The 25,451-nt window shown below is 45.3% G+C and overlaps 1 protein-coding gene across 1 annotated transcript in view; it reads left to right on the forward strand.

Moving 5' to 3' along the window:
- The first annotated feature begins 2,575 nt into the window (after window positions 1-2,575).
- The window catches only part of LOC118395559 (glycine receptor subunit alpha-3-like), a 118,576-nt gene continuing 95,700 nt past the window's right edge, over window positions 2,576-25,451 (forward strand). The window contains exon 1 of the mRNA XM_052464684.1: window positions 2,576-2,997. Coding sequence (XP_052320644.1) covers window positions 2,927-2,997 — 71 coding nt within the window. The 5' untranslated portion in view covers window positions 2,576-2,926. The remainder of the gene's footprint in view (window positions 2,998-25,451) is intronic.

Below are 25,451 nucleotides of genomic sequence, written 5' to 3' on the forward strand. Positions count from 1 at the left end.
TCATTTTTTTAATACATTTTTATAAGAAATTAGCTGCCTGACAGCCGACATCCTTCTTTCAAATATGTCTTTTCCTGTTCATACACTGTTAAAACGAAGTGCTTTGTAATACCAAAACTACTGGCAACTGAGCTGCCACCAACGTAAAGGAGACGAAACCTTAACTTTGCTGGAGTATTGAAACATGGCCCTGAGATGTTCTGAAACATTACATGGTGTGTTGTAACACCACTTAATCACGTATGTTGCAACACCTCGCCAAGGACTGGTAGCACTAACAGGAAAGGTTGAAAACACAAGAAGCTTACACACGAAGAAAGAAAAGTACATCTATATTAATAGTCATATATTAATAGTAATATAGATGTACACTTTATTTCTTCAAGCATGCATACAACATTGTGTAAAATAATGAATAAGTCTAAAATGTTTGAATTACCCACGGTCCTCTGAAAACAGAGCCACGTGTCAAGGTAAGAAGTGCAAAGAGATTTAAACCAGACTTCCAATGAGTTCAATCACTCAATTTCCTCCATCTTTTGAGCAACATATTATGTTTATTTTAAAATGTTGGGGTAAAATGAAATGAACAAATCATTGAAACGACTTGCATACATTTTTTGTCAAATTCATCATTATTTTTACAGTGTGGCTGTGTGGTTGAGTGTATAAAATACCAATTAAATTCCAATGAAATGTACCATCTTACTACCCCAGAGGTCGGGGGTTCAATTCCCGCTTCCGCCTGTTCCACTGTCACTCCTTCTCTGTCTCCTGTTTCTAATCAGTCTAAAGAATTTAGACAAAAAAAATCCATATTCCCTTATCATCAAATCAATATTGAGGCTATAAACCATTTGCATTGATTTACCATTTGATTGTATGAGAGGCACAGTCTGCAAAAATATTGTTTAGTGTTTTGATGCTACCTTTTACATGCACTGAAACCCCAAAAAGTGTCTTCACAACATTCTCTTAAAAACACCAATATTCAGATTTAAGAACCACTTTGGGTGTTTCAGAGTGCTTCTATTGTTTTAAACCACTTTCTGTGTATCATAACACTTGCATTAGGTTTATATTCAAACACCCTACAAACACCAGATCTCAGGTCAGGTACACTACCTTTCACGGTTTCATTACACAATCATAGTGTTTTGAGAATATTTTGACAGCGTATAACTGAACAGGACAATCCTCCTTTCTCTTTCTCTCTTAAATATACACACCTCCCTCTCACCCCATCATCTGAGGTGACATTGGAGAGGGCTGTGCTCCTCACACCTTCAGCAAGCTATCACCAGCAGCCCAAAGGCATTACAGACCTGTCCTGGCCTGTGGTGTAGTCATCACAGCTGTTGAGGAACCAGCACTTGACCACACTACACTTCAACACCATCACCCCCATCACCTTGGCAACGTAATTAAATAATTACACACCATTCTATGGACATCAGGGTTCAACCCAGTTCAACAGTAATATTCACATGTGTAGAGACTGCACTTTTGATAGCATCAGTAATGCATGTCAAACTGACAGGGACAGGCCAAATAGTCTGACTGCATGAGTGCTCAGTTCGGCAGGCTAAACTTGGAGTGCATGCCTGCTGCCCCATGCCTGCTTATCATCTGATTCCAGATCAGTTTGTCAAAAACATGACCCACAACATTTGATTGTGAATGTGTGTGTCTACAGTACAGCACACACAGATGCAACCACCTCCACCCAGCTGTGCTGGACACCCTGCTCATGGCACCACACTGCCAGTCTTCATTAGCCAAGCATCATACACCCCCTTTTAACTCACAATGTTACTCGTCATCCCGTGTGTGTGTGTGCGTGCGCGCGTGCGTGCGTGCAGATCCGACCCGACCGTATACATAATATCATATGCATACGGATGTTCTCGATATTGTATACATGAACGGACATATTACTCATATGGAGGTAAGCTTTGGTGGAAACGTCACATTCCCTAGCAGTAACTCTATCCTAATTGTCCATGTTCTAAAATCCATTACTGTACTATTTATTAAGCTTTCCTGACTGCCTTGCTCGTGTTCATAGCGGGGGAAACTATCAAGACTCATATGGTTTAATAAACCATACCCGTAGAGATACGATGCATAATGTAGTAATCCATAATGGTACTTAAAAGCAATCATGAATAACATTCAATGTTGTTGTTTTGTAATATAATAGTAAATAGTCATGTGTAAACTATGGCTGCTATAGCTTACACATGACGCTGATCTGGACAGCAACTCGACAAGTAACATCTAATAAATGACAACAAATTTGATACATATTACAGGATCGTGCTGTAATATGTCAATGAGAGAGAGAGAGAGAGAGAGAGAGAGAGAGAGAGAGAGAGAGAGAGAGAGAGAGAGAGATGCAGGATGCCCATGCAGTAATGATGTTCCACATCAGTGCTTGTCTAATTGAAGCTATAGCGTGGCTCTGCTGGAACATTTATAGGAGCGAATGGAATAATTCGCTGTCAGTCACCGGTGCAGCGCGCGTCTGGGGCGGGCTCTCTCTGTGCCCCCGCTCTCCAAGACGGCTGAGATGTCTGTGAATGTGTCAAGAATATGTACAGCTGCCGAGCGCTACCCCACATTACTGGTGTTCCTACTTTAGAGTCGTATTCCAGAATTGACTATGCTCTCTTGTTGATGTCGTTGCTAGGTCGGTAAAAACCTGTCCAGTTATGAGTAGTGAAGTCGATTAGTAATATGTGGGATTCCGAAACTGTTATGCGTTTGCGTTTACCGTGCGCCACGAGCCTGCCGCGTGTTGGATTGTGTCGACATCAGTTGGAGCACTGTCCACGGTGCTGAAAGTCAAGAGCCTTACCCTAAGTGGCGAACAGAGGCAGCTGAGGCGTTCCCGGGTATATGTATATGCAACTCAAATCTTGAGATGACGCGGAAAAGGCTGCAATCTGTAGCTGTATGGGGATTCTTCGCGTGGGAAATAGCTGTGTTGCTAAGGTAAGGGAGTTCGGCAGCAGCCAACATTACGCGGCTTGATTTACTCACACTGATTGTTGAAGTTCCCGAACTGTTTGATTCATGTTAGGTGCTTTGATTGCGCCAATGACTTGAGTGGTTCGCAAATAGGCTATATGACCCTAAAACACTGGAAGCGTTTAATACGGAGTGGATTTTCCTCTCAAATTTGTGGATTAGGCTACAGGCACATAGATATAAGAATAATATCAAGTACAAAAGCCTCTAAGACAATCACCTATGCATGATGTCTTATCTCGACAAACACACATGTGGTGATCCTTCCGCGAGGGATTCTGGCCATTGCCCAACAAATCAGTCAGAAACGGTGCGATCATGATGCACGCGTCCTTTAGTATTCGTGATAAGTGAATTACATTTCTGTCTGTATTACATTTAGACCCTGTAAACTGTCTGCGTATTCCTCAAATCCCCGTTTCCCAGGAATTCGATCGGCATGCTCGGTGTGCTGATCTGATCTTGACGAGGATTTCTCTTCTCACTCTCTCAGTAACAGGTTCCGTTATCGAGAAATCTCATGGAATAGATTTCTGGGCCGAGATCAAAGAAAAAGCCGCTTAAATTATCCAAAGAAATTGTATATTTGCCTGCAATCCGAATGAGCAGAATTATCTCTATATATGTAACACCTTAAATGATTGACAGTTAATTAACGATTAAACACTATGGGCTATTGTGAAAGTGAAGGTATTTGTAGATCAAGTTATAACATAAGCTTTCTCACGTAGAAGCAATCTTTATAGTGCAATTATGGTCCCAGCCAGCCACTGTCATTTGTTATGGAATACAACATGCTGGAGAGGCTGATGTGTTGGATTTGGTCAAATATTAAGGTTTTAATAGTAAAGCTCTCACTCACTCACTCACTCACTCACTCACTCACTCACTCACTCACTCACTCATGTCCAAGAAACATGATATGAAACATTGATAGATATAACAAAAACCTTTTTACATGTTGATACAACTCAAGCACATTCCCAAATCTACTTACCATCTAGAGAGCAGGTTACACATGATCACCTACACATGTCTGATCCACATATGTTTGCTCAAGCCAAGTGCAGTGTTCAGATGTCAGTTTGGTTCATGTGTAACAAGTTTGACAGTCTACCCACCTCATATTTGTCATTTGTCATTTGTCTTTTTAATTGGGTCATAGGGCCTTGTTAATTGACATTATGTCAGGCTTGACAAACAGCTATGCTACAGAGCAAACCGTTGGGGCCCACCCACCTTTACAAAACACACGGCATGTTGCAATGTCTTATTCGTGGTAAGCGGGCTGGACTCCCCTTTCAATAGCTACTCTCTCTCTCTCTCTAAGGATATCTCTAGCCCGCCCACTTCAATACTATCTTCCCACTTCAATACTCTCTCCGGCTCTCATTCCTTCCCTGAGCCCTTCTCAACACAGCACAGTACAACTCCACAGAGGTAATGCAATTGCTGCAAAGTCTAATCCCACTCAAGCCGTGCATCACCAACCACCAACACAAGTCTTCTCATTCAAAGGCCCCGTCCATGAACCTTCGATCATCCTCCATTATTTAACGACGCAACGCATTATTCTCGTGTGATGTGTCTGTGATAGTAATGGTCCTCCGCTGGCATCCCCCTGTATTGAATTATTGATATCATGGCTGTGTCCCGAAAGGCACCGTAAGCGGTCAAAAGTGGGACACTATTTAGGCTATCGGGTACCATTTGGGATGCAGGCCATGCCTGGTGCCATGTCCCTGACTGCAATGTGTATTGGTTTAGTGTCAGCTCAGAGTCCAAGGAGACTGGAGAGTTTTTTTTATAGGGTTTATCTATGGGCTGGATCCCAGATAGCACCCTATTCTACTACATTGTGCACTACTTTTGGGCCCTGGTCAAAAATAGTGCACTATGCAGGGAATAGAGTGCCATTTGGGACTCAGATTATGTGTGTAATTAGAATTCAGAGGACATATAGGTCAGATGCTTATTTTTGGTTGAGGGGTCTAGGCTTTAAACACTGTTCTCCCTCATCTTCAATACTCTGGCCGTGCATGGCAGCCAGTCCATGTTTGAGGTTTGTCACTTCACTTGAATGGCGAAAGGGACTCTTTGCACACAGTGTAGAGGAAGCTGAGTACTTACAAATGAAACATTTATGGGAAAGTCTGTCTATGTTTTGCTGGCCAGATAGATCTTCATCAGGGGAGACATTTCACTTGGGTACCTAGCCTACTGTTTGCAAAGCTTGCACTGTGCCGTGCATTGTGGTCCGCGAGGGGTGCTAGCTTCCCTCTAGAGCAGACCCATGTCCTGTACTATGGCAATGTGGAGCAACATGAGCAAACGGTCAGAAACCATTGAAGCGGCATCAGACAGGGTTGTAGAGTTGGTGGCAAGGGGCATGGTGAAGAGGGTAGGGGTAAGCCCTGGTAGACACCATTTTAGAGGTGGTGTTCCACTATAAAGCTGTTTGTCTTACCAGGGCTGGGAGAGGAGAGAGAGGTGACCTGGCGGGCAGCACTGCCAGGAGAAGTAGTGGATTCCATTTTTAGCACTCAAATAAAATAAAATCAAGTTGTATTTGTCACATGCGCCGAATACAACAGATGTGAACCTTACTGTGAAATGCTTACTTACAAGAAAGGGATGTTTTTCCTGCTTCTCAAAGTTGAATGACCTCCATTTGGGCTCTTATAGGATCTGCTTTTTGAATCCATGTCATTGCTGGACTGCTTACAAAATGGCAGTCTGAGGGAGAGGATGTTGCAGACAGACTGGAGTTATGGGAGGGAGATTTTTGGAAAGCAGAGCTTTTAATATTTCACTGTAGATTTCATGCTTGGACTCATTCGTGTCCCCCTGCGGACATTTAGGCAGGCAGTCACTATATTTTGGGGAGTAACTCATGTACACCAGGGTTTCCCTAACCTCTCCTGGAGTCAGCCGACTCCCAGCCCGTTCCACTTATTTAATTTATTCCACAACTGGAACCTGATTCAACTAATCAAGTGCTACCAGTGCTGAAGCACACCAAATAAGTATAGCTACTTGGCTGTGTGTTCCCGAGGAGAGGTTTGGGGAACACTGATAAACACTAACTGATAGGCTTCTTCAGCCCAGTGAGTCATTAACTTAGGACAAAGAGTCTAAATCACTGATAAACGCAAACAACTAGACTTCTTCAGCCCAGCCTCATGAGTCATTAACTTAGAACAAAGAGTCTTAATCTCCAAATCCTCTGTCGGACAATCTGACATGATTGTCACCAGAACTCATGTGGTGTGTGCATCTACTGTGTGTCCATCCGCCCTCACTGGGACACACACATTCGTTTGTTTGTATCCTCCACTCCATCCCCCTGGGTTTAGTTTAACATGCGCTGTTTTACGTGCACTGCTGTTCTGTACGTGCCTGCTCTGTGGGGATTACTAAATGATCTGTGAGGTAAACAGCAAGTGTTCCCATGCCCCACCGGGCATTACCGTGCCAACCAGTGGGCGACACACGCAGGCGGGCCACACCACGCAAAGAGAGCGAGCACACTGGAGGAAACCTATTTAAACTGTCATAAATAGTAATGATGATATGCTCGTTCATCCTAAACGATTTACAGTTCAACACCTAGTCATATTTATACATGTGTCCAATGCAGGAATCAGACATCGTAGGGAGAGCACACTGGAGGGAGCCTGTTCAATCTGTAATCTGATAATATCATATAATATGGTCGTTTAGCAGACGTTTTTTTTACGCAAAAGTGATTAACAGTTGAACATGTAATTATGTTTAGTGTCCCATGTAGGAAATCAAACCAAATCCCAGCTATGGTATTGCAAACGAACACCATGCTCAGCCAAACATACTGAGGTCACTAAGAAGCACCTTCTTGACTGCTGTCACTCAACTTCATCTCTCTCCTTTTACTATTCAGCACAGACAGTTAAGGTCATGTGTCGAGAGGGAGATGTGCTGCTGTTAGTGGTGGGGGATGTTTTGAGAGGTCAGGTTTCTGTAGTGCGGAACTCTCTCTCTCTGTCTCTCTCTCTCTCTGTCACAGAGCTTTGACCAATGGTAATACTGTACAGTAATGTGTTGTTGGCTGGAAGATACCTTTAACCATTTGACCCCTATTTGGTGTAAAATTCTAAGTGTAAATGTCAGAGCAACCCTTGGGGACTCTGGAATTGGTGTCAATTATCTGGAATCTCTTTGGCTACGTTTACACAGGCAGCACAATTCTGGCCTTTTCTTCACTATCGCTGACCAGCTAGCAAGTGTCTTCACTGATACTTTCAACCTTTCCCTGACCCAGTCTGTGATACCTGCATGTTTCAAGCAGACCACCATAGACCCTGTGCCCGAGAACGCCAAGGTAACCTGTCTAAATGACTATCGCCCTGTAGCACTCACACCTGTAGCCATGAAATGCTTTAAACGCCTGGTCATGGCTCACATTAACGCCATCGTCCCAGATACCCTGGACCCACTCCAATTTGCATACCGCCCCAACAGATCTACAGGTGACGCGATCTCTATTGCACTCCACACTGCCCTTTCCCACCTTGACCAAATTAACCTATGTGAGAAGACTGTCCATTGACTACAGCTCACAGCTTATCTTAGTTCAATCACTAAGATAAGGACCCTGGGACCAAACACCTCCCCCTGCAACTGGATCCTGGACTTCCTGACAGGCCGCCCCCAGGTGCAGAGAGTAGGCAAACACCTCCGCCACGCTGACCCTCAACACGGGGGCCCGCCGAGCTCCCTACCGTCCATCACCTCTATACCAGGCGGTGTCAGAAGGAGGCCCTAAAAATGGTCGAAGACTCCAGCCACCCAAGTCATAGACTGTTCTCTCTGCAACCACACTGCAAGTGGTACTGATGCACCAAGTCTGGAACCAACAGGACCCTGAACAGCTTCTACCCCCAAGCCATAAGACTGATAAATAGTTTAATAGTTAACCAAATAGCTACCTGGACTAACTTTTTTGACTCATCACATACTATGCTGCTACTGCTTCTTATCTATCCTGTTGCCTCGTCACTTCACCCCTACCTATATGTACATCTATCTCAATGACCTCGTACCCCTACACATCAACTTGGTACTGGTACCCCGTGTATATAGCCAAGTTATCGTTACTCATTGTGGATTTATCCCTCGTGTTATTATTTGTTCTATTATGTTTGAAATCTTTCTCGCTGCATTGTTAGGACGGGCCTGTAAGTAAGCATTTCACTGTTAGTCTATTAACCTATGTGAGATGGAACAAAATGTGACTTGATTTAATTTGGTCTTTTTGACCAATCCGATCAGCTTCTGATGTGGAAAGATCTGAAGTGATTGGTCAAAAGAGCATTAAGTGGAAAAAAATATATCAGAGTTGGGCTGTCTCTGTAAAAACAGCCTTAGTTTATTAGCCTACATCCCAAATGACAACCTTTTCACTATATTGACCTACTTTTGATCAGAGCCCTATGTCAAAAGTAGTTCACTATAAGAACGAATAGGGTGTCATTTGGGACATAGACTTTTTCCTCTAGTGTATTTACAGGCGCGTATCAATCCAATGTGGAAGAATACAAGATGTGACAATAAAGCTGGATGTTGTGATAGTGCTCACCACTTTTCCCCAAAACATAGATTGCCTAAGGGTTGAAATTGGTTTTGAATGGTGTGCGCTCGTGTGTGTCTGACTTGGTCATGTCTTCCAGAGCTTGCGGTCTCTCTGGCCCCTGCACTTTATTTGTTGTCATGAATGTGGCCACACTGGCTTGCTGACTCATGTAACCCTGGTTGTGTCTTACACACACAAACACATATACACACTCACACACAGAGTGACTCAACCCTCTGTATCAGGGCGATTGAGTGAGTGGCCTGTGACGAGGTGCTGGACAGGCCTGACAGGGTCTTCAGTAAGCAATAAGGCAGGAGAACCTGGGGATTATCATGTGATAACTCCCGACGCGAAGCCCTTAGATGGGAGTTACAGCCCTTAGGAGGGAGTTACAGCCCTTAGATGGGTGTTACAGCCCTTAGATGGGAGTTACAGCCCTTAGGAGGGAGTTACAGTCCTTAGGAGGGAGTTACAGCCCTTAGATGGGAGTTACAACCCTTAGATGGGAGTTACAGCCCTTAGGAGGGAGTTACAGCCCTTAGATGGGAGTTACAGCCCTTAGATGGGAGTTACAGCCCTTAGATGGGAGTTACAGTCCTTAGGAGGGAGTTAAAACCATTAGATGGGAGTTACAACCCTTAGATGGGAGTTACAGCCCTTAGATGGGAGTTACAGCCCTTAGATGGGAGTTACAACCCTTAGATGGGAGTTACAACCCTTAGATGGGAGTTACAGTCCTTAGGAGGGAGTTAAAACCATTAGATGGGAGTTACAACCCTTAGATGGGAGTTACAGTCCTTAGGAGGGAGTTACAGCCATTAGATGGGAGTCACAGCCCTTAGATGGGAGTTACAACCCTTAGATGGGAGTTACAGCCCTTAGGAGGGAATTACAACCCTTAGATGGGAGTTACAGCCCTTAGGAGGGAATTACAACCCTTAGATGGGAGTTACAGCCCTTAGATGGGAGTTACAACCCTTAGATTGGAGTTGCAGCCCTTAGATGGGAGTTACAGGCCTTAGATGGGAGTTACAACCCTTAGGAGGGAATTACAACCCTTAGATGGGAGTTACAGCCCTTAGGAGGGAATTACAGCCCTTAGATGGGAGTTACAGCCCTTAGATGGGAGTTACAGCCCTTAGATGGGAGTTACAGCCCTTAGATGGGAGTTACAACCCTTAGATGGGAGTTACAGCCCTTAGATGGGAGTTACAACCCTTAGATGGGAGTTACAACCCTTAGATGGGAGTTACAGCCCTTAGATGGGAGTTCCAGCCCTTAGATGGGAGTTACAGCCCTTAGATGGGAGTTACAGCCCTTAGATGGGAGTTACAACCCTTAGATGGGAGTTACAGCCCTTAGATGGGAGTTACAGCCCTTAGGAGGGAGTTACAGCCCTTAGATGGGAGTTACAGCCCTTAGATGGGAGTTACAGCCCTTAGGACGGAGTTCCTTGTTTCTTGGGCCTTATTTCTTTTATAAAATGGTTGTCCACATATAAAAAATATGAACAACATGTTTTCATAAATGTTGTTATATTGAGTAAATTTGTAAATTAATATTTCCGCCATGCAAAAGTCAGTGGTTAGTTCTGAGATTGTGAAGTTGTTAGCCAAATGGGCTGGTTGTTCATTCTATCCATTCTGTTTGCAGTGGGTAGCGATGCTAAACAAATCACTGGCATGCAGCTATAGAAGGGTTAGCTGACAACATCACTGATGCGTGTGCTTCAATGGGGCAGAAGGCCGTGTGTTGTTGTGATTCTGGATGGCCAGATAGCTAGAGACAATGACAAGAAGCTGCAATGTGTGGAGTCGTAGGTGGTTCGTTTCAGCTAGTTTTAGATTTTTCTTTGTTACCATGACTTCTTTTGAAGTGTTTTGACAGATGTCATGTCCATGCTAATATGCCCAAAATCTGCTGGCTAGCTAACCAACAACTGTAATGATGTATTTGAGAACCAAAAAGTGCTCATTGTGCAAATTTATTTATGTTTTCAATAAACATCGGAGACAAAATCTAGTTTACATGTTTCAAGTTTTAATGTCACGTGCACAAGTACAGTGAAATGCCTTTATTGCTCCAGACCCAACAATGCAGTGATCAATATCAATGTAGCACTAAAAATAACAAGGTAGAACAAAAACACACAAGAGAAAAAAAAGAAAAAGAAATAAGGACACGAGAAAGTAAGAAGCTGTACACATTTACATTATGCTGGGATACAAGAGTGGTAGAGGTAGATACTGTAGGTATGGGGGTAAGGTGACTAGGCATCAGGATATATGTGTGTGTGTGTGTGTGTGTGTGTGTGTGTGTGTGTGTGTGTGTGTGTAGAGTCAGTATAAATGTGTGAGCCTGTTATGTGTGTGTTGGAGTGTCAGTGAGTGTGTAGAGTCCTGTGTGTGTTTGTGTGTGTGTAGAGTCAGTATAAATGTGTGAGCCTGTTATGTGTGTGTTGGAGTGTCAGTGAGTGTGTAGAGTCCTGTGTGTGTTTGTGTGTGTGTAGAGTCAGTATAAATGTGTGAGCCTGTGATGTGTGTGTTGGAGTGTCAGTGAGTGTGTAGAGTCCTGTTTGTGTGTGTGTAGAGTCAGTATAAATGTGTGAGCCTGTGATATGTGTGTTGGAGTGTCAGTGAGTGTTTAGAGTCCTGTGTGTGTGTGTGTGTGTGTGTGTGTGTGTGTAGAGTCAGTATAAATGTGTGAGCCTGTTATGTGTGTGTTGGAGTGTCAGTGAGTGTGTGTGTGTGTGTGTGTGTGTGTGTGTGTGTGTGTGTGTGTGTGTGTGTGTGTGTGTGTGTGTGTGTGTGTGTGTGTGTGTGTGTGTGTGTGTGTGTGTGTGTGTGTGTGTGTGTGTGTGTGTGTAGAGTCAGTATAAATGTGTGAGCCTGTTATGTGTGTGTTGGAGTGTCAGTGAGTGTGTAGAGTCCTGTGTGTGTTTGTGTGTGTGTAGAGTCAGTATAAATGTGTGAGCCTGTTATGTGTGTGTTGGAGTGTCAGTGAGTGTGTAGAGTCCTGTGTGTGTTTGTGTGTGTGTAGAGTCAGTATAAATGTGTGAGCCTGTTATGTGTGTGTTGGAGTGTCAGTGAGTGTGTAGAGTCCTGTGTGTGTGCATATAGACAGTGCAAAAATGTAATAAAACAATTTAAAACGAACCGTCTGTTTTGTTTAGTTGCGCTACGCGTCGGTTTTGTTGCTAAGCAACCACGTTATCTATGCATGCTAGCTACTTCTCCTTTGCGAGCTAGCTAGCCCACTAAATCACACCAAGCAGCTGAAATGACAGCCAACTATGTGCACTTCCAATTCTTTGGATATATCCATTAATGATCCTTATAAATGAATTGGCGTGGATCAGAGAAGCTGTCAGCCTCCTCACGTTCATATGCATGGCACAGTGGAGATCACAAACAAGGTCAGGCAGACAGCAAGGTTCAGACAAATCTCAACTGTTGCGAACCAAATGCTAGCCTGGTAGCATGGTGAAATATTGTCTAGACACTTTTTTTCCACCGGAGATTAAGCTTATAAATTGACGGCTGAGGGAAAGTGGATGTGCATTAATCAATCTAATGGAACTGTTAACAGGCATTACCTGGATAATTTGGGGGTTGTGGTGCTATAACTCCCTGCTATCAACCAATCGGCTTCCAGGATCCAAACAACCCGTTTTAAAAGATGTCATAGCAGCTCACCTGGTCACTGTGCTCTAACATGGAGTTCCAGGAGATACGCTCTGGAAGATAGATATCTGCCTGCTAGAACTACCAAACATGTCCTAGGAGATACGCTCTGGAAGATAGATATCTGCCTGCTAGAACTTCCAACCATGTCCCAGGAGATAAGCCCTGGAAGATAGATATCTGCCTGCTAGAACTTCTAACCATGTCCCAGGAGATAAGCTCTGGAAGATAGATATCTGCCTGCTAGAACTTCCAACCATGTCCCAGAAGATAAGCTCTGGAAGATAGATATCTGCCTGCTAGAACTACCAAACATGTCCCATGAGATAAGCTCTGGAAGATAGATATCTGCCTGCTAGAACTTCCAACCATGTCCCAGGAGATAAGCTCTGGAAGATAGATATCTGCCTGCTAGAACTACCAACACTCACAAAGCCTGATAGTGGCTCTTCTAAAGCACTGTTATAAAGCTTTAAGGAGGTTGGAAGATGTGGTTATGATCTAAGCTCTGGTAGATATCCACCTGCTGCCATAGAACTAACAACACTTTTAACACAGTCTGGCTGGTGTCCCAGTGGACGCTCTAATCTAAAGTACTGGTATGCAGCTGGATGGTTTTCTTTGAGATACATGTGACTGTGATGTAAGGTTCTGGATATGAGAGGGAAAAGAGCAACGGTCTGCTTGATGGCTCATTTCACTGACTTGGCCTGTATTAACATGAGATGGTTTACAAGAGGCACTATGGATTTTTGCCTTGTTGCATATCTACACCAGCTAGCTACTGTACATCACCTTGAGCCTGAGTCAATTGGACATTTCCCTCTTCCAACTTCAGCTTTAACTCCGAGATATACAGATAGCTAAGTAACTATACGTCTGCATGGTACTTGATGTATGAGTGGATACGACAGTATAAACGTCTTCTCACCCCCCCTATATGATGCTAGGGCCGATGTGAAACCACATCTGTGCCCTCTCTCTCTCCAGATAGGGCGACTCACTGGCTGCTCACTGGAGCGGAATGTTCCGGGTGCAGGGCAAGGGGCATGAGGCATGAGGCGGGCATCTACCCTACCTGCCTGGGCACAGATAACTGCTCATTTATAGTCTTGGTCTATTATAGTACACTTCTTTTGACCAGGGCCCAGCCATAGTTCCTCTGCTCCATTATACTGTAGCTATACTTCCAGGTGTGTTTGGGGACAATTCTATAACGTATTTTTATGTCTCATAGTTTCTATGCTCCAGCAGTGGCTCTGCCATTCTAACTCTACTTGAATGTGTGCTTTGGGACAATTCCGTTATATGTTTTTCAGTGTCTGATTTGCCCTGCTTAGGGACACATCCATTATGTTTTACCATTGACTACATTAGCACATAGAAGCCGTACGCTTGACGTCGCTGGCTCTCTGACTCTCAGTAAGAACTCTCTCTGCGAAGGGAGAGAGGAGAATCTGGGGGTCTTAAACTCGATCCGCTCCCTTCCTCCCCCCTCCATCGGCCTTGTGTCACGGACTTGTATTTTAACGGATAGATTAAGGAGGGGAAGTGTTGAGTTATTGATGACGTTTGCTGGACGCGTAACTCGTTGCCCCAACGCTCTTTTCATCTTGAAGTTATTTTCTCTCTCTTTCCCCCATCTCTCTGTATGGGCACCCCCCTTTTTCTCTGTCTCTCCCTTTCTCTGTCTTTTTGCTGGGTGAAAATCTTCATAGCTGCCTCTGGAAATCAGAGCCAGGGCAGAAGCAGCTAGCTGGCCTAGTAAGCTGCTTAAAACTATGTTTATTTAAGTTATCTCAGAGCTATGGAGGATCTGGAGCAGAAACATTCAGGCCTGATTTCACTGTATGGCAGCACTAGCTTAATGCTAATGCTATGCGCACACACACACACACACACACACACACACACACACACACACACACACACACACACACATATATATATATATATATATATATATATATATATATATATATATATATATATATAATGACACAGTGCATTCGGAAAGTATTCAGACCCCTTGACTTTTTCCACTTTTTGTTACTTTACAGCCTTATTGTGTGTGTGTGTGTTGTGTGTGTGAATTGAATACTAATCGGAATTTGTAATGATGCAAAACTCCACCTTTTCTTCTTGAATTATGATGAAACACTCTTTTCATGCAATAAACATTATGTTCTTAAGATAATAGGATTCATAATGGTTTTGACATAAAGAGGTTAATAACGCCTTAGCTCACTTAAACCCAACTCACCAGTGTAGAATGTGGAGACAAATACAGGAACATTGTTAATATTAAGTCGAAGAAAGCCCCTCTTTTGACAGAGGATATGTTTTTGTGTTGACAGTGATTCAACCCCTCTGTGTTCTGTAGATAACCAAGTGGTAGAGTGAATAGCCCAGTGTTCAGTGGCCTACTGAGTTGACTGAGTGAGCACATCAAGAGTGAGTCAGGGTCAGGCATGGCTGCACTGAACACACACACACACACACACACACACACACACACACACACACACACACACACACACACACACACACACACATACACACACATACATACATACATACATACATACATACATACATACATACATACATACATACATACATACATACATACATACATACATACATACATACTGTCACGTTCTGACCTTTATTTCCTTTGTTTTGTCATTATTTAGGATGGTCAGGGTGTGAGTTGAGGTGGGCAGTCTATGTTTGTTTTTCTATGATTTTGGGATTTCTATGTTTCGGCCTGGTATGGTTCTCAATCAGAGGCAGGTGTCATTAGTTGTCTCTGATTGAGAATCATACTTAGGTAGCCTGGGTTTCACTGTTTGTTTGTGGATGTTTGTTTCCGTGTCTGTTTTTCACCACACGGTACTGTTTTGGTTTTTGTTCGTTTTCACGTTCATTGTTTTTATATTCAGTTGTGTTCATGTTGAGTATTTCTTATAAAAAGAACCATTGACACTTACCACTCCGCATATTGGTCCTCCGATCCTTCTCTCCTCTCCTCTTCAGACGAAGAGGAGGAAAGCCCTTACATACATACATACATACATACATACATACATACATACATACATACATACATACATACATACATACATACATACATACATACATACATACATACATACATACATACATACATACATACACTGGTACATACATACACACACACAGACTGGGCTTTGTCATATGGCACACTGCCAAAACATTCCCAAGCAGACCTTTATTTCACCCTTTAGCTTTTAGAAATCGAGTGAACTGGACACTGAAGCAGTTATCCTGACAGCTTGTTATATGAATCCTACAAAGATACAAGAAAACAATGGAAACTAACCCAACCTGGGTAGTTTTTATTTTCTACTTACTTCCATACAACTGCATGACCTGAGGAGGTAGGGTCAGTGAGCGACTGAGCAAGCAAGCGAAAGGGCCAGACGGTTAGCCCAAAATAATCACGTCGTGCCACTCCGCAGGCATCTCTTTACCCATGGCTGTGCCTGTGACTCTGCCATTTGAGCGAATCCCAAACAGCTGGGCTGCAGCCTGTCGCGTTCTCTTGTGAGGCAGGCCAGTCCGGTGTCACCCCCCCGTTGAGTTGTCATCCCCTTCGTCCGTAACCCTCCGTGACATGCAGGGGTGACACAGGGGGCAAGGGGGAATGATGCAAGGTCAAGAGGTCATCGGGCACCGCTGGCCATGCTGGCATGTTGCCTGAGGGGTTGGAGGGTCGGCCCAGTGTCAGCATAGTGTCGACTCAGCATGTGTCTGCATCTTATTGTATGTGTGTCTTTGTGCGTGTGTGTGTGGGTGCGTGTGCGTGTGCGTGTGTGTGTGTGTGTGTGTGTGTGTGTGTGTGTGTGTGTGTGTGTGTGTGTGTGTGTGTGTGTGTGTGTGTGTGTGTGTGTGTGTGTGTGTGTGTGTGTGTGTGTGTGTGTGTGTGTGTGTGTGTGTGTGTGTGTGTGTGTGACAGGCATGACCCTCATTGTAATGTCCTTGTGGGAACAAGAGTACAAATGACACTCCGGAGAGGAGAGCATGTCGCAGAAGATGAGAAATGCCAGCGAAGGCCCGCTGTTTTGTCACTAGTCATTCTAATCAGACAAGCGAGAGGCCTGACTGGAGCTAAGGGAAAGAGAAGGCAGTATTTTACGACCACAATACGACGTCAAATACTATTTGTCTCTCAGACTGGATATCTCTTTGGCTTGCTGAATGATATGAACAGCAAGCTTTTTTTCTGCATATAAGAAGTCTTAGATATATAGAAACAATTATCACATAATCCCAAATCTTTTTTCCCACCACAATATGTATTATACCCTGCTGGAGCAGATCTGAATGGCTTCTTCTTCGGTGGTTGAGGTTTCAGGCAAAACTGGTGTTATATCGTAAAGGTGAATCACGCTGTGCATTTGACAGGTACTGAAAACAAGGCGGGTAAAGCCCAAGATGAGTTTAGTGTGAGCCTGCTTCATATGCAGGCGGATGAGAAGGAAGCAAGGATCTGGAGGGAGGCTTTAAATATACCTGGTAACAATTAGACTTCACAAGGAATCATTTTTTTGACTGTGTATCACTTAGGCTAGAGAGACTAGAGCATCGCTATGGCAATAAGACTCGGGGGTGGTTTGTATTCTTGGGGCTTTATGTTTATTAAAGAAATTCATCAATAGCCGTGAGTAATTTCTGAGACAAACTGCTCATCATGTGGGTTGACTGAAAATAAATAAACTCACTGAGAGAGTTCTCCATGCACAAATTAAGTTTACTCAAGTCATTATTGTGAGTTTTTGTCAACATAAATGCTGCAGTTGTTGCTCTTTGGGGTCCTCGAGCTACACAGGGATGGTTTTTACGTTTCAATATGAACTTAATGTTACAGACTAATAGGAATGAAATATAACAACTTCTTCGCAACTTAGTTGGTTTGTGATAGATATATTTTCGTAATGATTCCTTGAAAATACACCATGCAAATCATTTGGTATAAGCTACACAAAAAGTCATGCTAGCCCTAATACTGTACATGTATTGTAACTACACTATTATAAGTCATCATAGTCTAGCACTTGTTGTCATGCGCTCAAATCCCCTCAAAAGCACACAGCTGAAGTCAATTCCCCCCTCTAGGGTGTGAACAAAGACCCCGTACTGGAGGAATCTTTCTTCAACAAGTCGGATGGGATGGATTTACTCCAGACACCCGACAAGGCCCACATCCCCATCATTCGCAGGAGGAATAGACGGGAGGTATCGTGGACGACGGTCCGGGTGCCTTGTAAGGATCCGTCGCCGAGAGGGTAATCTACCTTTACCATCGGTCCAATTAGCCAACTTACAATCAATCGATAATAAAATAGACAAACTACAAGCACGTATATCATACCAATGGGACATTAAAAACTGTAATATATTGTGTTTCATGGAGTTGTGGCTGAATGACGACATGATTAACATACAGCTGCCGGGTTTTAAGCTTATTCGGCAGGATAGAAGAGCGGTGTAACAAAACTCTCCGTCGTCTGAGGAGGAGTAGGAAGGATCGGACCAATATGCAGCGTCGTAAGTGTCCATGTTAATTTATTAGACTGAACACACAAAACAAAATAACAAAGTGAAAGGAAGAAACAAAACAGTTCTGTCAGGTGAATACACAAAACAGAAAACAACTACCCACAACTCAAGGGCGAAACCAGGCTGCCTATGTATGGTTCTCAATCAGAGACAACGATTGACAGCTGCCTCTGATTGGGAACCATACCAGGCCAAACACATAGAAATACAAACATAGAACAAAACATAGAATGCCCACCCCAACTCACGCCCTAACCAACCTAAAATAGAGACATAAAAAAAGGAACTAAGGTCAGGACGTGACAATCGGCCTCTGGTAAGACAAGGGGATGCGGCCTATGCATATTTGTAATATCTGGTGCACAAAATCGAAGAAAGTCTCGAGGTTATACTCACCTAAGGTAGAGTATCTCATGATAAGCTGTAGACTACACTATTTACCAAGAGAGTTTACATCTACATTTTTTTGTAGCTGTCTATATACCACCGCTGTCACGCCCTGGTCGAAGTATTTTGTGTTTATATTAATTTAATAGGTCAGGCCAGGGTGTGACATGGGTTTTTGTATGTGGTGTGTATGTATTGGGATTGTAGCTTAGTGGGGTGTTCAAGTTAAGTCTATGGCTGTCTGAAGTGGTTCTCAATCAGAGGCAGGTGTTTATCGTTGTCTCTGATTGGGAACCATATTTAGGCAGCCATATTCTTTGTGTGTTTCGTGGGTGATTGTCCTTAGTGTTTTGATGTCCTTGTTCTATGTGTATGTGCACCAGTATTAGGCTGTTTCGGTTTTCGTTACGTTTATTGTTTTATAGTGTTTAATATAGATTCGTGTTACGTTTGTTGAATAAACATGGATCGAAATCTACACGCTGCATTTTGGTCCGACTCTCCTTCACACCTAGAAAACCGTTACAGAATCACCCACCACAGGACCAAGCAGCGTGTCAACAGGCAGGAGCCACAGGAGAAGCAACAAAGGCAGCAACAGCGGCGCAATGAGGAATGGACATGGGACGATATATTGGATGGCAAGGGTTGCTACACATGGGAGGAGATCCTGGCGGGAAGGGATCGCTTTCCATGGGAACGGGTGGAGGCACTTAGGAGAGCAGAGGCAGCCGGAGAGAGGAGCCGGCGATACGAGGGAACACGGTTGGCAAGGAAGCCCGGGAGTCAGCCCCAAAAATGTCTTGGGGGGGGGGGCTCACAGGGAGTATGGCTACGCCAGGTAGGAGACCTGCGCAAATTCCCTGTGCTTACCGGGGGGCTAGAGAGACCGGGCAGGCACCGTGTTATGCTGTGGTGCGCACGGTGTCTCCAGTGCGGGTGCATGGCCCGGTGCGGTATATTCCAGCTCCGCGTATCGGCCGGGCGGGATTGAGCGTCGAGCCAAATGCCATGAAGCCGGCTCTACGCATCTGGCCCCCAGTGCGTCTCCTTGGGCCGGCTTACATGGCACCAGCCTTGCGTTCGGTGTCTCCGGTTCGCCTGCATAGCCCAGTGCGGGCTGTTCCACCTCGCCGCACTGGCAGGGCGACCGAGAGCATTCAACCGGGTAAGGTTGGGCAGGATCGGTGCTCAAGAGCTCCAGTGCGCCTGCACGGTCCGGTCTATCCAGTACCACCTCCACACCCCAGCCCTCCGGTAGCAGCTCCCCGCACCAGGCTTCCTGTGCGTGTTCTTGGTCCAGTCCCACCAATGCCAGCACCACACATCAGGCCTACAGTGCGCCTCGCCTCTCCAGCGCTGCCGGAGTCTCCCGCCTGTTCAGCGCAGCTAGAGCCTTCCTCCTCTACAGCGCTGCTGGAGTCTCCTGCCTGTTCAGCGCAGCCAGTGCTGCCAGCCTGCATGGAGCAGCCAGAGCTGCCAGTCTACATGGAGCTGCCAGTCTGCATGAAGCAGCCAGAACTGCCAGTCTGCATGGAGCAGCCAGAGCTGCCAGTCTGCATGAAGCAGCCAGAGCTGCCAGTCTGCATGAAGCAGCCAGAGCTGCCAGTCTGCATGGAGCAGCCAGAGCTGTCAGTCTGCAAGGAGCTGCCAGTCTGCAAGGAGCTGCCAGTCTGCACGGAGCTGCCAGTCTGCACGGAGCCGCCAAAGCTGCCAGTCTATAAGAAGCCGCCAGAGCTGTCAGCCTACATGGAGCAGCCAGAGCCGCCAGTCAGCGTGGAGCAGCCAGAGCCGCCAGTCAGCATGGAGCAGCCAGATCCGTCAGTCTGCCAGGATCCGCCAGTCAGTCAGACTCTTCCAGATCTGCCAGTCAGCCAGACTCTTCCAGATCCGCCAGTCAGCCAGACTCTTCCAGATCTGCCAGTCAGCCAGACTCTTCCAGATCTGCCAGTCAACCAGACTCTTCCAGATCCGCCAGTCAACCAGACTCTTCCAGATCCGCCAGTCAGCCGGGATCTGCCAGAACTGCCAGTCGGCCAGGATCTGCCAGTCGGCCAGGATCCACCAGTCGGCCAGGATCCGCCAGTCAGCCAGGATCTGCCAGGATCCGCCAGTCAGCCAGGGTCAGCCAGGATCCGCCAGTCAGCCAGGATCTGCCAGTCAGCCAGGATCTGCCGAAACCACCAGCCAGCCAGGATCTGGTAGATCCATCAACCTGCCTGAGCTTCCTCTCACTCCTGAGCTTCCTTTCACTCCTGAGCTTCCTTTCACTCCTGAGCTTCCTTTCACTCCTGAGCTTCCTTTCACTCCCGAGCTTCCCCTCAGTCCCAAGCTTCCCCTCAGTCCCGAGTTTCCCCTCAGTCCCGAGCTTCTCCTCAGTCCCGAGCTTCCCCTCAGTCCCGAGCTGCCTCAGTCCCGAGCTGCCCCTCAGTCCCGATCTGCTCCTCAGTCCAGTGGGGTTCTGGGTGAGGACTACTAGGCCATGGTCGGCGGCGAGGGTGGACTATCCAAGGACGCGAGGAGGAGGGACTAAGACAGTGTTTGAGTGGAGTCCACGTCCCGCGCCGGAGCCGCCACCATGGACAGACGCCCACCCGGACCCTCCCTATTGTTTTGAGGTGCGTTCGGGAGTCCGCACCTTAGGGGGGTGGGTTCTGTTACGCCCTGGTCGAAGTATTTTGTGTTTATCTTCATTTATTTGGTCAGGCCAGGGTGTGACATGGGTTTTTGTATGTGGTGTGTATGTATTGGGATTGTAGCTTAGTGGGGTGTTCTAGTTACGTCTATGGCTGTCTGAAGTGGTTCTCACTCAGAGGCAGGTGTTTATCGTTGTCTCTGATTGGGAACCATATTTAGGCAGCCATATTCTTTGTGTGTTTCGTGGGTGATTGTCTTTAGTGTTTTGATGTCCTTGTTCTATGTGTATGTGCACCAGTATTAGGCTGTTTCGGTTTTCGTTACGTTTATTGTTTTGTAGTGTTTAATATAGATTCGTGTTACGTTTGTTGAATAAACATGGATCGAAATCTACACGCTGCATTTTGATCCGACTCTCCTTCACACCTAGAAAACCGTTACAACCGCAGACCGATACTGGCACTAAGACCGCACTCAATGAGCTGTATAAGGCCATAAGTAAACAGGAAAACACTCATACAGAGGTGGAGCTCCTAGTGGCCGGGGACTTTAATGCAGGGAAACTCAAATCAGTTTTACCTCATTTCTATCATCATGTTAAATGTGCAACCAGAGGGAAAAAACTCTAGATCGCCTTTACTCCACACACAGAATCATGTACAAAGCTCTGCCCCTCCCTCCATTCTGCAAATCTGACCATAATTCTATCCTCCTGATTCCTGCTTACAAGCAAGAAATAAAGCAGGAAGCACCAGTGACTCGGTCAATAAGAAAGTGGTCAGATGAAGCAGATGCTAAATTACAGAACTGTTTTGCTAACACAGACTGGAATATGTTCCGAGAAACTTCTGATGGCATTGAGGAGTACACCACATCAGTCACTGGCTTCATCAATAAGTGAATAGAGGATGTTGTCCACACAGTAACCGTACATACATACCCCAACCAGAAGCCATGGATTACAGGCAACATCCACACTGAGCTAAAGGTAGAGCTGCCCCTTTCATGGAGCTGGACTCTGACCCGGAAGCCTATAAGAAATCTCGCTATGCTACACCGGCTCCGACGCTCGTCGGATGTGACAGGGCTTGCAAACTATTACAAACTACAAAGGGAAGCACAGCCACGAGCTGCCCAGTGACACAAACCTACCAGATGACCGAAATTACTTCTATGCTCGTTTCGATGCCGGGGCGTGTACTCCGAGCATGCACTGACCAACTGGCAAGTGTCTTCACTGACATTTTCAACCTGTCCCTGAAATACCAACATGTTTCAAGCGGATCACCATGGTCCCTGTGCCCAAGAGTACTAAGGTAACCTGCCTAAATGACTATCGACCAGAAGCACTCACGACTGTAGTAGAGGTTGACCGATTATGATTTTTCAACACCGATACCGATTATTGGAGGGCCAAAAAAGTCGATACCGATTAATCGGCCTATTTTTATTTATTTATTTGTAATAATGACAATTACAACAATACTGAATGAACACTTACTTTAACTTAATATAATACATCAATAAAATCAATTCAGCCTCAAGTAAATAATGAAACATGTTCAGTTTGGTTTAAATAATGCAAAACCGTGTTGGAGAAGAAAGTAAAAGTGCAATATGTGCTATGTAAGAAAGCTAACGTTTCAGTTCCTTGCTCAGAACATGAGAACATATGAAAGCTGGTGGTTCCTTTTAACATGAGTCTTCCCAGGTAAGAAGTTTTAGGTTGTAGTTATTATAGGAATTATAGGACTATTTCCCTCTATACCATTTGTATTTCATTAACCTTTGACTATTGGATGTTCTTATAGGCATTTTAGTATTGCCAGTGTAACAGTATAGCTTCCGTCCCTCTCCTCGCTCCTCCCTGGGCTCGAACCAGCAACACAACGACAACAGCCACCATCGAAGCAGCGTTACCCATGCAGAGCAAGGGAAACAACTACTAGAAGGCTCAGAGCGAGTGACGTTTGAAACGCTATTAGCGCGCGCTAACTAGCTAGCCATTTCGGGAGTTGATAGGCTTGAAGTCATAAACAGCGCAATGCTTGACGCACAACGAAGAGCTGCTGGCAAAACGCACGAATGTGCCTACCACCGCTCAGTCAGATACTTAGATACTTGTATGCTTGTATGCCCAGTCAGATTATATGCAATGCAGGACACACTAGATAATTTCTAGTAATATCATCAACCATGTGTTGTTAACTAGTGATTATGATTGATTGTTTTTTATAAGATAAGTTTAATGCTAGCTAGCAACTTACCTTAACTTACCTCCTTTTGGAGTGCAACGAGAGAGAGGCAGGTCGTTATTGCGTTGACTAGTTAACTGCAAGATTGGATCCACCGAGCTGACAAGGTGAAAATCTGTCGTTCTGCTCCTGAACAAGGCAGTTAACCCACCGTTCCTAGGCCGTCATTGAAAATAAGAACATGTTCTTAACTGACTTGTCTAGTTAAATAAAGGTATAAAAATATATATATATTTTTTAATCGGCGCCCCAAAATACAGATTTCCGATTGTTTTGAAAACTTGAAATCGGCCCTAATTAATCGGCCATTCCGATTAATCGGTCGACCTCTAGTCTGTAGCCATAAAGAGCTTTGAAAGGCTGGTCAAGGTTCACATCAATACCATTATCCCAGAAACCCTTGACCCACTCCAATTTGCATACCGCCCCAACAGATCCAAAGATGATGCAATGTTGATTGCACTCAACACTGCCCTTTCTCACCTGGGCAAAAGGAACACCTATGTGAGAATGCTAGTTATTGACTACAGCGCAGCGTTCAACACCATAGTGCCCTCAAAGCTCATCACTAAGCTAATGACCCTGGGACTAAACGGCACCCTCTGCAACTGGATCCTGGACTTCCTGACGGGCCTTCCACAGGTGGTAAGGGTAGGTAACAACACATCCGCCACGCTGATCCTCAACATGGGGGCCCCTCAGGGGTGCGTGCTCAGTCACTTCCTTTACTCCCTGTTCACTCATGACTGCATGGCCAGGCACGACTCCAACACCATCATTAAGTTTGCCAATGACACAACAGTGGTAGGCCTGATCACCGACAACGATGAGCCAGCCTATAGGTAGAAGGTCAAAGACCTAGTCATGTGGTGCCAGGACAACAACCTCTCCCTCAACGTGATCAAGAAAAAGGAGATGATTGTGGACTTCAGGAAAAGGAGGACTGAGCACGCCCCCATTCTCATCGACGGGGCTGTAGTGGAACAGGTTGAGAGCTTCAAGTTCCTTGGTATCCACATCACCAACAAACTATCATGGTCCAAACACACTAAGACAGTCGTGAACCGGGCACAACAAAACCTATTCCAACCTCGGGAGACTGAAAATATTTGGCATGGGTCCTCAGATCCTCAAAAGGTTCTACAGCTGCACAAACGAGAGCATCCTGACTGGTTGCATCACTTCCTGGTATGGCAACTGCTCAGCCTCCGACCGCAAAGCACTGCAGAGGGTAGTGCGTACGGCTCAGTACATCACTGGGTCCAAGCTTCCTGCCATCCAGGACCTCTATATCAGGCGGTGTCAGAGGAAGGCCCTAAAAATCGACTCCAGCCACCCAAGTCATAGACTGTTCTCTCTGCTACAACACGGCAAGCGGTACCGGAGCGCCAAGTCGAGGTTCTAAAAGCTTCTTAACCATGCCATAAATCAAATCAAATCAAATCAAATGTATTTATATAGCCCTTCGTACATCAGCTGATATCTCAAAGTGCTGTACAGAAACCTAGCCTAAAACCCCAAACAGCAAGCAATGCAGGTGTAGAAGCACGGTGGCTAGGAAACACTCCCTAGAAAGGCCAAAACCTAGCAAGAAACCTAGAGAGGAACCAGGCTATGTGGGGTGGCCAGTCCTCTTCTGGCTGTGCCGGGTAGAGATTATAACAGAACATGGCCAAGATGTTCAAATGTTCATAAATGACCAGCATGGTCGTATAATAACAAGACAGAACAGTTTAAACTGGAGCAGCAGCACGGTCAGGTGGACTGGGGACAGCAAGGAGTCATCATGTCAGGTAGTCCTGGGGCATGGTCCTAGGGCTCAGGTCCTCCGAGAGAGAGAAATAAAGAGAGAAGGAGAGAATTAGAGAACGCACACTTAGATTCACACAGGACACCGAATAGGACAGGAGAAGTACTCCAGATATAACAAACTGACCCTAGCCCCCCGACACATGAACTACTGCAGCATAAATCCTGGAGGCTGAGACAGGAGGGGTCAGGAGACACTGTGGCCCCATCCGAGGACACCCCCGGACAGGGCCAAACAGGAAGGATATAACCCCACCCACTTTGCCAAAACACAGCCCCCACACCACTAGAGGGATATCTTCAACCACCAACTTACCATCCTGAGACAAGGCTGAGTATAGCCCACAAAGATCTCCGCCATAAGACTCCTGAACAGCTTACCTAAATATTACCTACATATTACCTAAATTACCTCAACTAACCACATTG

This window comes from Oncorhynchus keta, chromosome 16 (assembly GCF_023373465.1).
Source record: "Oncorhynchus keta strain PuntledgeMale-10-30-2019 chromosome 16, Oket_V2, whole genome shotgun sequence".
In the NCBI taxonomy this organism is placed as follows: Eukaryota; Metazoa; Chordata; class Actinopteri; order Salmoniformes; family Salmonidae; genus Oncorhynchus; species Oncorhynchus keta.